This window comes from Oncorhynchus mykiss, chromosome 22 (assembly GCF_057628025.1).
Source record: "Oncorhynchus mykiss isolate SJ-2025 chromosome 22, ASM5762802v1, whole genome shotgun sequence".
Lineage (NCBI taxonomy): Eukaryota > Metazoa > Chordata > Actinopteri > Salmoniformes > Salmonidae > Oncorhynchus > Oncorhynchus mykiss.
The window spans coordinates 10,569,040-10,586,324 of record NC_143043.1 but is presented as its reverse complement, the minus strand read 5'-3'; the positions used below and the strand labels follow the sequence as shown (position 1 = coordinate 10,586,324).

Sequence of the window (17,285 nt, the reverse complement as noted above, 5' to 3'; positions counted from 1 at the left end):
ATAGAGGGAGAGAGGGGCGTGTAGGGATAGAGGGAGAGAGAGGGGCGTGCAGGGATAGAGGGAGAGAGGTGAATGTGATACATTTCAGCACCACAGGGGTGATAAACTATAGACCAGGGCTCTCCAACCCGGTTCCTGGAGAGCTACCATCCTGTAGGTTTTTGCTCCCAACCATAATCTATCACACCTGATTCTAATAATTAGCTAGTTGATAAGCTGAATCAGGTTAGTTACAGCTGGGGTTGGAGAGAAACCCTACAGGAGGGTAGTTCTCTAAGAGCAGGGTTGGAGAGCCCTGCAATAGACACTGAATATCCTGAGCAGTTGATCTCGCGTGTGTGTGTGTGTGTGTGTGTGTGTGTGTGTGTGTGTGTGTGTGTGTGTGTGTGTGTGTGTGTGTGTGTGTGTGTGTGTGTGTGTGTGTGTGTGTGTGTGTGTGTGTGTGTGTGCGTGTGTGTGTGTGTGTGCGGTTAGTGAACATCAATGCAATGCCTTACAAGGCCACAGGGCTGTTGGTGTGGCTGAGTGACTGCATTAGTGAGAAAGTGAGTGTGTGTGTATTTATAGCCCATTGAAAAAGAAAAGAGACCCCTGTCCCCTCCTACCCCTCTCCTCACCCACTCCCCAATTAGTCGTCTATTGGTGGGGTAATCCAATCAGGAGTGACTACAGCTCGCCCTCCGTCGCCGTCTCAGTCTGAGCAGACTCCTCAAAGGCACACACCCTCCACAGACAGAAAGGTAAGACTCAGCACTGTCCACTCATCCATCCATCCCTTTTCACTCCTCTTCCACTTCTCTAGCACTCCCTCTCTGGCATCCTCTTCCACGTCCATTCTCTCTCTGCACCTGCGCTCTTACCTCTACTTAATAATGTTCTCTTTCTTTCCACTGTTCAACTAAGCCCGTCTCCGTCAATCCCATTACCTCTTCTTCTCTATCACTGGAAACGATCCCCCTCCACTCAGCCCAAACAATATCACTCACCCTCCTCCTAAAACTCCACATCTCTCTCTCTGTTTATGGCTCTTCTGACTTGTATCACCTTGCACAGAATGACAGAACTTTGGCATTTAAGCGTGACATGTGACCTAATTTCTCCACTGACTAACTCAACGGTGGCTTGATCGATAAAGGTAAATCCATTGTATGTCATCAGTAGTTGACTTAGCTGTCATTATTTACTATTTTTAAGACCCAGTTGTCACTTTGAGCTTCGGTAGGGATCATTCATTTTCCCATGATACAGATTACATGATCAAAGGAGATCCAATAATTGTTCTTGGGCCCTCAGAAAGCCTGACTCTATTGCCCTACATATTCACTGTGCCTCGGAGAGAAAATTATTAGGGTTTTAGTGGACTTTGTTTTAAATGCTCAAGGTGATCCTTTCAACAGGTTAACATTGTCACAGTGCAGATCCAAGATCCATCTGTCAGACTGTGCGTGTGTGCGTGTGTGTGTGTGTGTGTGTTGAACTTTAAACATAGACAGTGTGTATGCTGGGGTAAGGCTGTCTATGCTATGTTGTGATATCTAATCGATTATTTATATATACACTAGATGACTGACAGGGGCCCTGTGTTGAAGCCACCGTGCCTCCATCTTGGTACTACCTCACCGTTGTAAAAATGTTTTGGAAGCTATAGAAATGCATTTATCCACATTTATTCTATTACAGACAGCTTAATGCATGCTTTAAATTATATTATGTGATCTAAACATACATATATATATATATATATATTTCCCTTAAAGCATAAGTACTAATGTTACTATCTCCACTACAACAGAAAAATACTTAGACATTTAATTTTGTCCTTACTGTAGAATTCCATTGATTCCTATGGATGACTGCTCCTTAAATATGACCAACCGGTGGCTTCAAAGCCTCTCATTGGCAAATACGTATCATCTGCAAATCAGGGTTATTATACATCATTGTATCTAATGCTGGAGGACAAGTGGGGGTGTTTTCACTGTGTCTGGATAAAGTGCTGATGGACAGGGCAGATAGGTTATATTCTCTATGCCTTTGTGCCAAGTATCTACACCCTATTGTTAAGGAAGAAGTGGGGAGTGGTGTGGGAAAGGGGGGGTACATTTATGGAAACAAAGTTCCACCCCTTTAGGCTAGGAGGTATTAAGTGCAGTCATGGTGTGATGGAGCCAATGAAATAGTCCCAAAGGTGCAAACCCTGCCGCTCAACTTATCTGGAAGACTATATGTGTATGTGTGACAGACTGTGCATGTCTGTGGTAGTTTGACATTGAGCTATTTTGAACCTGTCTAAACCTCTCTGTCGTGGCTCTTGAAAGCATTCCAGTTTGCTGGGAGGGCACTGGCTATCATTAGAGATGCATGTCACTGTGGGCCACTTCCGTCATTGTGGCTCAAGCCTAGTGCGATAGATCCCCTGTCAGCACTGACAGAGAGAATACCTGTCCACTGTTACTGACTCAACATTAAGGAAATCTTTGACTACGTCCAGACTCAGTGAGCATAGCCTTGCTATTGAGAGAGGCCGCTGTAGGCAGACCTGGCTCTCAAGAGAAGACAGGCTACAGTATTTGCACACTGCCCACAAAATGAGGTGGAAACTGAGCTGCACTTCCTAACCTGCCAAATGCATGACCATATTAGAGACACATATTTCCCTCAGATTACACAGACCCACAAAGAATTTGAAAACAAATCAAAGTTTGATAAACTCCCATGTCTATTGGGTGAAATACCACAGTGCGCCATCACAGCAGGAGATTTGTGACCTGTTGTCTGTGACCTGTTGAAAAGTAGCTGTTATTGGTAGACAGACAAAAAAGAAAAATGTCCAACGTATTAACACATTTTTCACCAAGCAGGCCAAAACTCTATCCCAACAAAACAGGCTGAAAAGTTCAGGCCGTCTTTTCAAACAGCTCTTACACAAAAAGGGCAATATCATAATTTTCACCATTTCACAGTATTATTCCAACCTATTGGTGTGGAAATATTTAAAAAAACAAGGACATCCAGTTTTGGACTGCACTGGGCCTTTAAATTATGTAGATGAAAAACAAAAGAAGACAATCTTGTAAGGGGATGCATTCTGGACCATTTATAACACTTGTCTGGCTGTTTGTCAGTACCCAATACAGTTTTTAGGTTCAAGTTCTGGTAGGTTGGATGGGGGGCGTCGCTGCACATGTCTCTCCAGAGATGTTAGATCAGGTTCATGTCCAGGCTCTGGCTGGTTCACTCAAGGACATTCAGAAACTTGTCCCAAAGCCACTCCTGCATTGTCATGGCTGTGTGCTTAGGGTCATTGTCCTTTTGGAAGGTGAACCTTCACCCCAGTCTGAGGTCCTGAGCCCTCTGGAGTAGGTTTTCATTAAGGATCTCTTTGTACTTTGCTCTGTTCATCTTTCCCTTGATCCTGACTAGTCTCCCAGTCCCTGCAGCTGAAAAACATCCCCACAGCATGAACACAGTTCCACAGTTAGTGGAACAGACATGAGGATAGTCAATCAAAATGAATAGAACAGAGTTGGAACCTCTAAGTTGACTGGTCAACTCATGGGTACACTTGCAATGGCTGACTGATGTTGTCATCATATCAAATGTTATTTGTCACATGCTTTGTAAACAACCGGTGTAGACTAACAGTGAAATGCTTTCTTACGGGCCCTTCCCAACAATGCAGAGAGAGAGAAAATAGAGAAATGGTACGAAAGTAAAAATCAATACACAATGAGTAACAATAACATGGCTATATACAAGGGGTACAAGTACTGAGTCCATATGCATGGGTACGAGGTGATATGTACATAAACTCAGCAAAAAAAGAAACATTCCTTTTTCAGGACCCTGTCTTTCAAAGATAATTAGTAAAAATCCAAATAACTTCACAGATCTTCATTGTATAGGGTTAAACACTGTTTCCCATGCTTGTTCAATGAACCATAAACAATTAATGAGCAGGTGAGGACCTGCTTTACAACAGGCCTACAAGCCCTCAGTCCAGCCTCTCTCAACCTATTGCGGACAGTCTGAGCACTGATGGAGGGATTGTGCGTTCCTGGTGCAACTTGGGCAGTTGTTGTTGCCATCCTGTACCTGTCCTAAAGGTGTGATGTTCGGAGGTACCGATCCTGTGCAGTTGTTGTTACACGTGGTCTGCCGCTGCGAGGACGATCAGCTGTCCGTCCTGTCTCCCTGTAGTGCTGTCTAAGGCATCTCACAGTACGGACATTGCAATTAGCAATTTATTGTCCTGGACACATCTGCAGTCCTCATGCCTCCTTGCAGCATGCCTAAGGCACGTTCACGCAGATGAGCAGGGACCTAAGTTTTCATAACTGTGACCTTAATTGCCTACCGTCTGTAAGCTGTTAGTGTCTTAACAACCGCTTCCAATTATCTTAGACCACGCCCCTTCCCTCCACACCTATTCCCACTCCCTAATCATCTCTCGTCTACCTTTTTCAACCCTTTCATTCCCTGTATAGCGTACCACAGTATGAGTTATAATACCCATAAAACCTAGAGGTCAAACAGGGAAATGGTTCCAATCATCCATTAATTTTTACCATAGGGGATTTTAGAAATACTTAAAATAAGGGCTGTGTTTCATGTAGGCTTATCCTGGCGTGATCTTTTGATTAGAGGCCGACCGATTATGATTTTTCAACGCCGATACCGATTATTGGACGACCCCAAAAAAAGCTGATACCGATTAATCGGCCAATTTTATTATGTATTTGTAATAATGACAATTACAACAATACTGAATAAACACTTTCATTTTAACTTAATATAATGCATCAATAAAAATCCATTTAGCCTCAAATAAATACTGAAACATGTTCAATTTGGTTTAAATAGTTGGAGAAGAAAGTAAAAGTGCAACATGTGCTATGTAAAAAAGCTCATGTTTAAGTTCCTTGCTCAGAACATGAGACCATATGAAAGCTGGTGGTTCCTTTTAACATGAGTCTTCAATATTCCAAGGTAAGAGGTTTTAGGTTGTAGTTAATATAGTATTTATAGGACTATTTCTCTCTATACCATTTGAATTCCATATACCTTTGACTATTGTTCTTATAGGCACTTTAGTATTGCCAATGTAACAGTATAGCTTCCATCCCTCTCCTCGCCGCTACCTGGCCTCGAACCAGGAACACATCGACAACAGCCACCCTCGAAGCATCGTTACCCATGCAGAGCAATGGGAACAACTACTCCAAGTCTCAGAGCGAGTGACGTTTGAAACGCTATTAGCGTGCACCCCGCTAACTAGCTAACCCTTTCACAGCGGTTACACCAGCTTAATCTCGGGAGTTGATAGGCTTGAAGTCAAAAACAGCTCAATGCTTGAGACACAGTGAAGAGCTGCTGGAAAAACGCACGAAAGTGCTGTTTGAATGAATGCTTACGAGCCTGCTGCTGCCTACCATCGCTCAGTCAGACTGCTCTATCAAATATCAAATCATAGACTTAATTATAACATAATAACACACAGAAATACGAGCCTTTGGTCATTAATATGGTCGAATCCGGAAACTATCATTTCGAAAACAAAATGTTTATTATTATCACATATACCCTGACTCTGTGTGCAATGAACGCAAGAGAAGAGACACAATTTCACCTGGTTAATATTGCCTGCTAACCTGGATTTATTTTTGCTAAATATGCAGGTTTAAAAATATATACTTCTGTGTATTGCTTTTACGAAAGGCATTGATGTTTATGGTTAGGTACACGTTGGAGCAACGACAGTCCTTTTTCCGCGATCGGCACCGCTTCAATTATATGCAATGCAGGACACGCTAGATAAACAAGTATTATCATCAACCATGTGTAGTTATAACTAGTGATTATGATTGATTGATTGATTGTTTTTTATAAGATAAGTTTAATGCTAGCTAGCAACTTACCTTGGCTTCTTTCTGTATTTGCGTAACAGTTAGGCTCCTTGTGGAGTGCAATGAGAGGCAGGTGGGTAGAGCGTTGGACTAGTTAACCGGAAGGTTGCAAGATTGAATCCTGGAGCTGACAAGGTAAAAATCTGTCGTTCTGCCCTGAACAAGGCAGTAAGGATAGGCGGGACGCAAATGTCTCAACTGGCCAATTGCCAGGGGAAATGCAGAGCGCCAGATTCAAATCAAATGCTATATAATTCAAACTTTCATTAAATCCCACATGTAAGATACTCAATTAAAGCTACACTCGTTGTAATGACTTTTCATTTACTCTGAGTTCAACTTACTAGAAGTATTTGAGTAAAAAATGCCTTGGCGTTTACACGCTGAATCATAATTACTGTATAAATGAACACGCACAGTGTAATCATGTATGTAAAAGTGTGTAATATTGTAAGCTGAAAACACTATGTTAAAAGCACTGTCTGTGTGTGTGTCCAATTTTAGATGAATGTTCCAATGAAACATGTCTAGAACATTAAATATGGGATATTCTGAGAACATGACAACCATGTTCTGGGTAAGTTCTGTTTCACATTTAGGGAATGTTATCCTAACTAACGCCAAAACCGGACACAAACATCTGGGGAATATTATGGGTAACATTACAAATAGTTCTCCCTCCCTAGAACTGTTAGCTGGGAAACAATGTTATCGAAAGACTTGATAGGTGCCCCTTGGTGCCTTTGAGTCTCCAGATGTATTAGTCAGTCTTTATTTCGCTTGCCGTTAGTGTTGCTGGGACGGATGACATCAAAGAGAACACATAAAATAAAATGGCTGAAAATTTGATTAGGGTAGAGTTCATTTTTTAAATTTTGGGAACAAGATGAATCCTGATTTAAGCTAGGTAATTTAGAGCGATGGAGAGACTTTGTGAAGAGGGGTTAGAGAGGGAGAGTAAATATTACTGGTAGATAGGATAGTAAATATATTCATTCCTCTTTCAACTGAAAGACAGAGAACAGAGAATTCCTCTGAATTCCTTTTTCGACAGTACACCAAGACCTTTCTCTAGCCCTTTTACTAAGCACTCTTGTCCCCCCTACTCTTGAGTAAGCGGTGGTATATCTGAGGTCTTTATGCACAAAGACCATACATAATGCAATGACATCAGGAACATACGACGATATTACAGGGGGTTTAGTCCAGAGGAAGGGGGACCGGATGAGGAAATGCAAAAACAACCCATTGGGTTGGAAAAGCAATGGAAAGCAAATGGAGAGAAAGACAGAGAGTGGGGGGTGGGGCAGGGAGAGAGGGAAGGAGCGAGGGGGAGAGAGATGAGGGAAGGAGTGAGGGGGAGAGAGATGAGGGAAGGAGCGAGGGGGAGAGAGATGAGGGAAGGAGCGAGGGGGAGAGAGATGAGGGAAGGAGCGAGGGGGAGAGAGAGAGAGATGAGGGAAGCTGGATGAAGGAGTTTTGTTGTTGAAAAAGCTAAAGAGAATAAGATGGGAAGAGAGAAGGAATTTAAGAGAGTGAGGGGGGACATTCTCTAGTTTTCCAGCTTTTCTTTTGCCTCCTTATATGGTCAAATGATGAGGGGAGTGGGTCGGAACTCAGAGAGTAAGAGAGAGGGCGAAAGAATGAGAGGGGAAAGAGGTGAGAAGTGTAGAGGAGAGGGGTGTGCAGTGTCATGTGCTTGGGACACTGGGGACTTCCACGAGAGGCAGCCGGACACAAACCACTGGTCAGCAAAGCGAGACAGGCCAGGCACAGAGAGGCATAACCAGGAGTCTTATCAGGGGCTGAACTGCTAACAGCTGCAGAGCGTGAGTAGCCATTATTCTGGTGTGCCGTCATACACACACATACACACTGCGGGATGCTGATCTGTGTAGAGGTCTGGTGCGTGATACTGACAGCTGGAGGTGTGGTTATGGATTGCTAACTGCAGGGTGATATAGTGAGTGTTGGTATGCGCAGGAGCGAAAGTCCCCTGTCCCTCTCTAAGCATGCCTGATAGAGCTATTAACATCCCTCTCATCTGTAAACAGGTGGCTGTCACGTCAACAGACAAGACTGGATGCTGATAGACACATAGAGACTAAACCCTAGAGAGTCATACTGTACACAGAAGTAGAACTTGATACTACAACTGTCAGCAATATAACACTGTCTCAAAAGATGACAGACAGGCAGATGTCTATTGAGATGTCCTTAATGTCTTATCAGAGATCTCCATTGTACTTGTTGTTGTGCTTGTGTTCCCTCCACTCTGCTTAAATGTGAAATGCACTTGTGGATATTCTATTCATTGCAGTAACAGGCAAGTCAATTTAGATCCAGTTCTCATTACCTATAACAGACTGATCATGATGTATGCTCTCTGCTACTACTCAGTGTCAGGGAGCGGATGTCTCTGTATAAACACTGGCACACAGACAAGGCAAACAGACAGACTTGGTTCCCCCCAAGGTGGATTCTGTTTATCTAGCTGAACTCTTAAAAACCTAGGCTACTTACAAATGTACGGTACGTATGCAGGTCATGCATCCGGGTTCTTGACCGTACCTTGAAGAAACTCTTTTTATACAGTAAGACAATTGTCATTCCCAAACTCTCCCCCTCCCCTCTCCACAGGTTAGCGGGGTGGGATTCCCGGTGCCAAGATGACGGAGCGCTATGATTGCCACTACTGTAAGGAATCCCTGTTTGGTAAGAAGTACGTCCTGAGAGAGGAGAACCCATACTGTGTCAAATGCTACGAGAGCCTGTACTCCAACACCTGTGAGGACTGCAAGAAACCCATTGGCTGCAACACCAGGGTATAATACACACACGCACACACACACACACACACGTACACCAGGGTATAATACACACACGCACAAACTACTAACACTGTCTCATTTTTTTAGCCTCCATCCAAGAACATTGTCAAAGCGTGCCGTCTGATGTTCAGATTTGGATTGTCCCTCTGTTGTCTCCGTAGGACCTGTCCTACAAGGACCGCCACTGGCACGAGGAGTGTTTCCAGTGCTTCCAGTGTAAACGCTCTCTGGTGGACAAGCCCTTCTCCACCAAGGATGACCAGCTGCTCTGCACTGAGTGCTACTCCAATGAGTACTCTTCCAAGTGCCACGAGTGCAAGAAGACCATCATGCCTGGTGAGAACGTTCACCTAGATCCATCTAATCTATACTAGACCCACACAAAATCGGATGCATACATGTGGGCAGGCACACACAAACAGGCGTGTACACAGACTACTCTTGCACTATCACAGATGACACAAACCTTCAATGGTTGCAGACACAATTTGGATCTGTCAAAATACCAACACTCACAGCCCCTTATGACATAATAATCGATTTGACGTTATAATGCTCCATAAATGGATATTCAAAATGAAATTATCTTTATCAGAACAGCCATGACATGTGTTGATTTGTTTGAACCAGGGTCCATATTAGTAATGTCATTTTTATCGTTATTACACGCACACACATTAATCACTGTCGTAGTATGCGAATAGCCAGGACTAAACTCAAAGGTTTTTGGATGATTCTAACTAATCTACATGTCTTTGAATGTCCTCATTCACATAAGCCCTTGCCTAGTTAAATAAAGATGACATTAAATGAAATAACATAATAAATGGTGCTTTCCTCCGACAGTCAGTGTAACTATATTCTGAGGTCTGGAGTGCAGCCAGAACACTGAACGTAGATGGAAATGACTTCCAGACCTCCTCTCTGTCCCCACTCTGTTTCAATACAAAGACCACCACGCAGTATTTAGAGAGTGAGGGAATGTGTGTGTAACCCAAGGACTGAGTAGTGTGTGTGTGTGTGTGACCTTTTTCTCACTCTCCATCCATTTCTCCTTTCCTAATGTCCCTTTATTAATCTACCTCTGTATCTCCATCCCTCTCTTATTCACTCACCCTCCCCCTGCTCCCTCCCTCTTTCCTTCCCTCCCTCTGTCCATCCCTCCCCTCTCTTGCTTCATCTCCTTCATGCAGGCTCCAGGAAGATGGAGCATAAGGGTAACAGCTGGCATGAGACCTGCTTCACCTGCCAGCGTTGCCAGCAGCCCATCGGCACCAAGAGCTTCATCCCCAAGGAGAACCAAAACTTCTGTGTGCCCTGCTACGAGAAGCAGTTTGCCATGCAGTGTGTGCATTGCAAGAAAGTAGGTCAAAGGTCATGACAGTGTAAATACTGTAGTGTTTTTTCGAAAGTTTTTCTGACCTCTAAATTGATGTATACAACATAGAAAATGTTGGATATCGGCTGAAAGTCTGGCTGTGTCTGGCAGACAAGACTATAGGAACATGAAGTAGCACTTGATATGTATATAAATGCTATCAGTATCTATACAAGTGGCAATTTACTAAATGGATTGCTGTAACCACGAAGATCTGGTATCTGGATGGCAGTACTTGGTGTGTGCGTGTGCACATGTGTATGTGCGTACTTGTGTGCATGGTCAAATGTGTGCCTGTATGCCTAACCCTTTCTCTCCCCATTAAATAGCCAATCACTACTGGTGGGGTGACCTATCGCGACCAGCCCTGGCATAAGGACTGCTTCCTGTGCACCGGCTGCAAGCAGCAGCTGTCAGGCCAGCGGTTCACCTCCCGTGATGACTTTGCATACTGCCTCAACTGTTTCTGCAACCTGTACGCTAAGAAGTGTGCCTCCTGCACCACCCCAATCAGTGGTAAACTATCTATATATGTGGGTGTGTTACAGATACACGTTTTCTGCCCAGGTCATGCACAGATTATCAGAGGCCAGAAAATGGCGCCGATAGTGAGGGCCGCTGAGCAACTAGCCCCTAGTCAACTTTGCAGTATTTTGTTTTTTATTTCTTACATTATTAGGCCAGAACATTTTTTGTGATTTAACTTACAGCCGGGAAGAACTTTTGGATATCAGAGTGACGGTAACTCACAAGCATTACCAATATTACGATCAGGAATACGACTTTCCAGAATCGTAACCTTGGTTCGTACCACCCAGGCAAATTGAACTGATTCCAGCGGCTGACCCAAAACATCGCCAGCGAAGAAGAGGTACTCGGAGTGGACCTCCAGTCCGACTCAGGAGGAGCACACACCACCTACCTCTTCCGGATATATTACTCGCTAATGTTCAGTCTCTGGATAATAAAGTTGATGAGCTGAGAGCGAGGATTTCCTTCCAGAGAGACATCAGGGATTGTAACATACTCTGTTTCACAGTAACATGTCTCTCTCTGGATATACTGTCTGAGTCCGTACAGCCAGTTGGGTTCTCAGATCATCGCACAGACAGGAATAAATCTCTCAGGGAAGAAGAAGGGCGGGGTTGTATGTTTCATGATTAACTACTCATGATGTGATTGTGATAACATACAGGAACTCAAGTCCTTTTGTTCACCCAAACTAAAATACCTCACAATCAAATGTATTACCTCCCAAAATAATTATCTTCGGTTATAGTCACAGCTGTGTATATTCCACCTCAAGCCGACAGCCCTCAAAGAACTTCACTGGATTTTATGCAAACTGGAAACCACATATCCTGAGGCTGCATTTATTGTAGCTGTGGATTTTAACAAAGCAAATTTGAGGAAAACGCTACCGAAGTTCGACCAACACAATGCCTGAGGTACACGACCACTGCTAAAACACGACCACTGCTACTCCAACTTCCGGATGCCTACAAGGCCCTCCCCCGCCCTCCCTTTGACAAATCTGATCACGACTCCACTTTGCTCCTCCCTTCCTATAGGCAGAAACAAGAAGTACCCGTGCTAAGGACTATTCAACGCTGGTCTGACCAATCGGAATCCACACTTCAAGATTGTTTTGTTCACGCAAACTGGGATATGTTCCATGTAGCCTCAGAGAATAACATTGACAAATATACTGATACGGTGACTAAGTTTATCAGGAAGTGTATAGGAGATGTACCCACTGTGACTATTAAAACCTACCCTAACCAGAAACAATGGATAGATGGCAGAATTTGTGCAAAACTGAAAGTGGAAACCACCGCATTTAATCATGGCAAGGTGACTGGGATTTATGGCAGAATACAAACGGTGTAGTTATTCCCTCCACAAGCAATCAAAACAGGCAAAACGTCAGTATAGAGACAAAGTGGAGTCTCAATTCCACGGCTCAGAAACAAGACGTGTGTGGCAGGGTCTACAGATAATCACGGACTACAAAAGGAAAACCAGTCACGTCACAGACACCGACGTCTTGCTTCCGGACAAGCTAAACACCTGCTTCGCCCGCTTTGAGGATAACACAGTGCCAACAATGTGGCCCGCTACCAAGGTCTGCGGGCTCTCCTTCTCCGTAGCCAACGTGAGTAAGACATTTAAGCGTGTTAACTCTTGCAATGCTGCCGGCCCAGACGGCATCCCTAGCTGCATCCTCAGAGCATGCGCAGACCAGCTGGCTGGTGTGTTTACAGACATATTCAATCTCTACCTATCCCAGTCTGCTGACCCCACATGCTTCCGGATGGCCACCATTGTTCCTGCATCCAAGAAAGCAAAAGTAACTGAACTAAATTACTATCGTCCCAGAGCACTCAGTTCTGCTATCATGAAGCGCTTTGAGAGACTGGTCAAGGATCATATCAACTCTACCTTACCTGACACCCTAGACCAGGGCTGCCCAACCCCCTTCCTGGAGATCTACTGTCCTGTAGGTTTTCAGTCCAACCCTAATTTAGCCTTATCTGATTCAGCCAGTTAAGGTCTTGATGAGCAGCTAATTAGTAGAATCAGGTGTGTTAAATTAGGGTTGGACTGAAAACCCACAGGACGGTAGATCTCCAGGAAGAGGGTTGGGCAGCCCTAATATAGACCCACTTCAATTTGCTTACCGCCTTAATAGTAGAGGTCGACCGATTTATGATTTTTCAACAACGATACCGATTATTGGAGGACCAAAAAAAGCCGATACCGATTAACCGGCCAATTTTATTTATTTATTTGTAATAATGACAATTACAACAATACTGAATGAACACTTTTATTTTAACTTAATATAATACATCAATAAAATCAATTTAGACTCAAATAAATAATGAAACATGTTCAATTTGGTTTAAATAATGCAAAAACAAAGTGTTGGAGAAGAAAGTAAAAGTGCAATATGTGCCATGTAAAAAAGCTAACGTTTAAGTTCCTTGCTCAGAACATGAGAACACATGAAAGCTGGTGGTTCCTTTTAACATGAGTCTTCAATATTCCCAGGTAAGAAGTTTTAGGTTGTAGTTATTATAGGAATTATAGGACTATTCATCTCTATACCATTTATATTTCATATACCTTTGACTATTGGATGTTCTTATAGGCATTTTAGTATTGCCAGTGTAACAGTATAGCTTCTGTCCCTCTCCTCCCCCCTACCTGGGCTCGAACCAGGAACACATCTAAAATAGCCACCCTCGAAGCATCGTTATCCATACAGAGCAAGACCGAATCCCCGAGCTGACAAGGTAAAGATCTGTAGTTCTGCCCCTGAACAAGGCAGTTAACCCACCATTCCTAGGCCGTCATTGAAAATAAGAATGTGTTCTTAACTGACTTGCCTAGTTAAATAAAAGGTACAAAAATTCAAATAAAAAAACGTCCACAATCTGTGTCCAAAAATGCAGATTACCGATTGTTATGAAAACTTGAAATCGGCCCTAATTAATCAGCCATTCCGATTAATCGGTCGACCTCTACTTAATAGATCCACAGACAATGCAATTAACATTGCATATATATATAAATATAAAATAAACACAATGAAATACATTTTTATTAATGTTTGACCAATTTTTCCATTTCTATTGAACAATTTGTTCAGATGGTTCTAATCTTTGTTTCTTTAGCTATTGATAACTAGAAGGAGAAATGGTTTTGTAAAAGCCCTATCCCATCTGAACAAGAGGAATACCTATGTAAAAATGCTGTTCATTGACTATAGATCAGCAGTCAACACAATAGTACCATCCAAGCTCACCACTAAACTTGAGGCCCTGGGTCTCAACCCCGTTCGGTGCAACTGGGTCCTGGACTTCCTGACGGGCCGGCCCCAGGTGGTGAAGTTAGGAAACAACACACCTACTTCGCTGATCCTCAACACTGGGCCCCCAAAAGGGTGCGTGCTCAGCCCCAAAAGGGTGCGTACTCCCTGTTCTGTTTGCGGATGACACAACAGACGGCAGGTAGCCTAGTAGTTAGAGCATTGGGCCGGTAACTGAAAGGTTACAGGATTGAATCACCGAGCTGACAAGGTTAAAATCTGTCATTCTGCCCCTGAGCAAGGCAGTTAACCCACTGATCCCTGGGTGCCGAACATGTGGATGTCAATTTAAGGCAGCCCCCCGCACCTCTCTGATTCCGAGGGGTTGGGTTAAATGCGGAAGACACATTTCAGTTGAATGCATTCAGTTGTACAACTGACTAGGTATCCACCTTTCCCTAGTAGGCTTGATTACCAACAATGATGAGACAGCCTACAGGGAGGAGGTGAGGGCTCTGGGAGTGTGATGCCAGGAAAATAACCTCTCACAAAACAAAGGAGATGATTGTGGTCTTCAGGAAACAGCAGAGGGAGCACCCCCCTATCCACATTGACGGGCCCGCAGTGGAGAAGGTGGAAATCTTGAAGTTCCTTGGCGTACACATCACTGACAAACTGAGATGGTCCACCCACACAGGCAGTGTGGTGAAGAAGGTGCAACAGAGGCTGAAGAAACCACAAACTTTTACAGATGCACAATTGAGAGCATCCTGTCGGGCATGTTTACAAAATGTGGAATAGTGCTTAGTGTATCTGGAACTACACTAACATGATAACACAATCCAACCATCTGTGCAGACCTGCGATGAGATTGTGTGTACCAGAACGCACACTGTGTGTATCTAACAGAGTGTCAGTCAGTCAATTAGATGCTCACTTCCATCAGTTCTAACTTCTAATGAGTCAGTTAGTCACTTATTCACTCACTCACATCACGCCACACACTGTGCCTTGTTTGAATCCTTACGGTCTCCTTTCCTCCCTCCCCAATCACAGATCTATGTAATTTGATAAGAGAAAGTAAGGTATATCTGTCCTACTGTTTCCTCCACTCTGATCTGAGACAACTTCAATGAAGGATGTATTTATGATTTAGGATGTAGAGACCTCTCTCACCTTTGGATAACAGTATGTTTTGATCTCTCCCTGTCTCTCTCAGGTCTGGGTGGAAGTAAGTACATCTCCTTTGAAGAGCGTCAGTGGCACCATGACTGCTTCAACTGTAGGAAGTGCTCCGTCTCCCTGGTGGGCCGGGGTTTCCTCACTGAGCGTGACGACATCCTGTGCCCTGAGTGTGGCAAAGACATCTGATTGGCAGGCAGCGAGTGGCCGACGAATCTGATTAGATAGCAATGAAACAACCAGGAGGAATGTTTTAAAATAATACATTTGAAAAAATCAGCCAGGAACCGTAAAAATGAGTCCCAACAACAACCCGTCATAGCACAACTGGAAATATATATATATCACAATAGCACAATATACTATCAGGCTACTAACCCAATATGCTCTTTGAGTTCTAAAATAGACATTTGTCAAACATAGTTTTTTGTGTCATTGGTCTTAGATTTGTTGGTGTGCAACAGCAAATATTGCTTTCTGTGAACCCTGGCTTGATATCCAATATCAGTTTGAGGTATTGCGCAAGAATATCTGCTGTCCTAATCTATTATATGCTGTTAAGATTCACATATTCCGAGTTTATGTATTTAGAAAGGAAAGTCCACCCAAATCACACAATTACTGCAGTCTATGGAAACAAATATGTAATTCTGTAATTTGGGTGGGACTATCACTTTACGTTTTGAAAGGCTATTTTGTGGTGTGTATGAAGGAGAACACATTTCTAAGTAAATGAGCTCCAAAGTAAATGTAAACTAACACACAGGAACAGGTTTTACCGGGCTTTTACACTGGTGCAAAGTTTAATGTTATTCAGATGGGAATAAAACATAAAAGCTACAACTAAAGAAAAATACTAAATGTTAATAACAGAAGTGTAAACATTGACAGTTTGATAAGCTCAATTTATCATGCCCAATAAATAGCAAGTATACATTTAAGGCTGGTGGAAATGCCTGGTAACACTGACTCTAAGTGCTTATAAACGTGAGAGCCGACACAGCACTGTCTGTATAAGTCATTTTCCAAGGGCACCGATGAAAAGTCTGTATTTGAAATACAAATAAAGAACTACTAAAAGACCCATTGCTGTTCATCTTGTATTACTGTAAGGAAAGGACAAGAAGTTAACAACAATGTCATCCTTTTCTAAAGGAGTTGGTAGAAGTTGCCCCAAACTACAGGTCCAGGGTTAGATATCAGTGGCGGTCAGTGCCGTTTATTTAACAAGGCAAGTCAATAAAGAACAGATTCTTATTTTACAATGACAGCCTACCCCAACCAAACCTTCCTCTTACCCGGACGACACTGGGACAATTGTGCGCCGCTCTATGGGACACCCAATCATGGCCAGTTGTGATACAGCCGGGGATCGATCCAGGGTTTGTAGTGACACCTCTGCACTGAGATACAGTGCCTTAGACCACTGAGCCACTCAGGAGCAGCGATGCTTAAGATGAGGGAGGAGGATACATTTGTTTCATGAGCATGGCCTTATTTCTATTAAAACATATTGGATGATTACCGTACATATTCCATTCACCCAGTTCAATGTTACAGCGATAGGGTGAGGCTACCACAATACTCAAATTTTCCCTATACCCATCATGAGGTTGCTACAACCTAGCCTATGAACTAAAGTTTAGCAAAATAGGACACTTTCAATACACACTCTTGCCTGCATCTATCTGATATAGGGTGTAACCATTAGTCCAACAGTAGCAAACGAGAGTTTCTATTGGACAAATTCAGGTATGTTTATCCCTGATTTTTCAACAGAATCGTCGGAATGAGTACACCCTTGAACATGCGTTAACACAGTTCACTTTCATAACAGCCGTGTTGTATTCCTTCTCTCATCTATGTGCTCTCCTCCTGGCATATTTTCCCTTTGTCGCTTGTGGATGCCTACACAACACATCAGCTGTATGTGACCAGGCAAAAAAAAACTTTCCAAGTCAAACCATGTCATAACCTCTACACACAGCCTACATTTTTTGTCACCATATTAGCTAAAGTAGTGTCATAGTCAACCTAGCTAATAAAACTAATGTCTTAGTTAACCTGCTACAATCGTGCCATAACATTACAGTATACAGTCAGTAATCAGTTTAGCAGTTACATCGGCGGGCCCAGTGGAAATATATTTGAAAAACCAAAAGCTTACCTTGACT

At 43.2% G+C, this 17,285-nt stretch overlaps 1 protein-coding gene across 2 annotated transcripts; it reads left to right on the top strand.

The window, feature by feature from the left end:
* The first annotated feature begins 227 nt into the window (after positions 1-227).
* LOC110501321 (four and a half LIM domains protein 2) lies at positions 228-16,195 on the top strand. 2 transcript variants are annotated; one of them, XM_021578798.3, is made up of 6 exons: positions 228-740; positions 8,547-8,731; positions 8,899-9,073; positions 9,931-10,100; positions 10,445-10,631; positions 15,149-16,195. In XM_021578798.3, the coding sequence occupies exons 2-6, from the start codon at positions 8,576-8,578 to the stop codon at positions 15,298-15,300; spliced, it is 840 nt and encodes a 279-aa protein (XP_021434473.1). In that variant the 5' UTR covers positions 228-740; positions 8,547-8,575; the 3' UTR covers positions 15,301-16,195. The 2 variants fall into 2 exon arrangements, with proteins under 2 accessions (XP_021434473.1, XP_036814513.1); XM_036958618.2 differs by lacking the exon at positions 228-740 and adding an exon at positions 7,222-7,735.
* Positions 16,196-17,285: the final 1,090 nt, after the last annotated feature.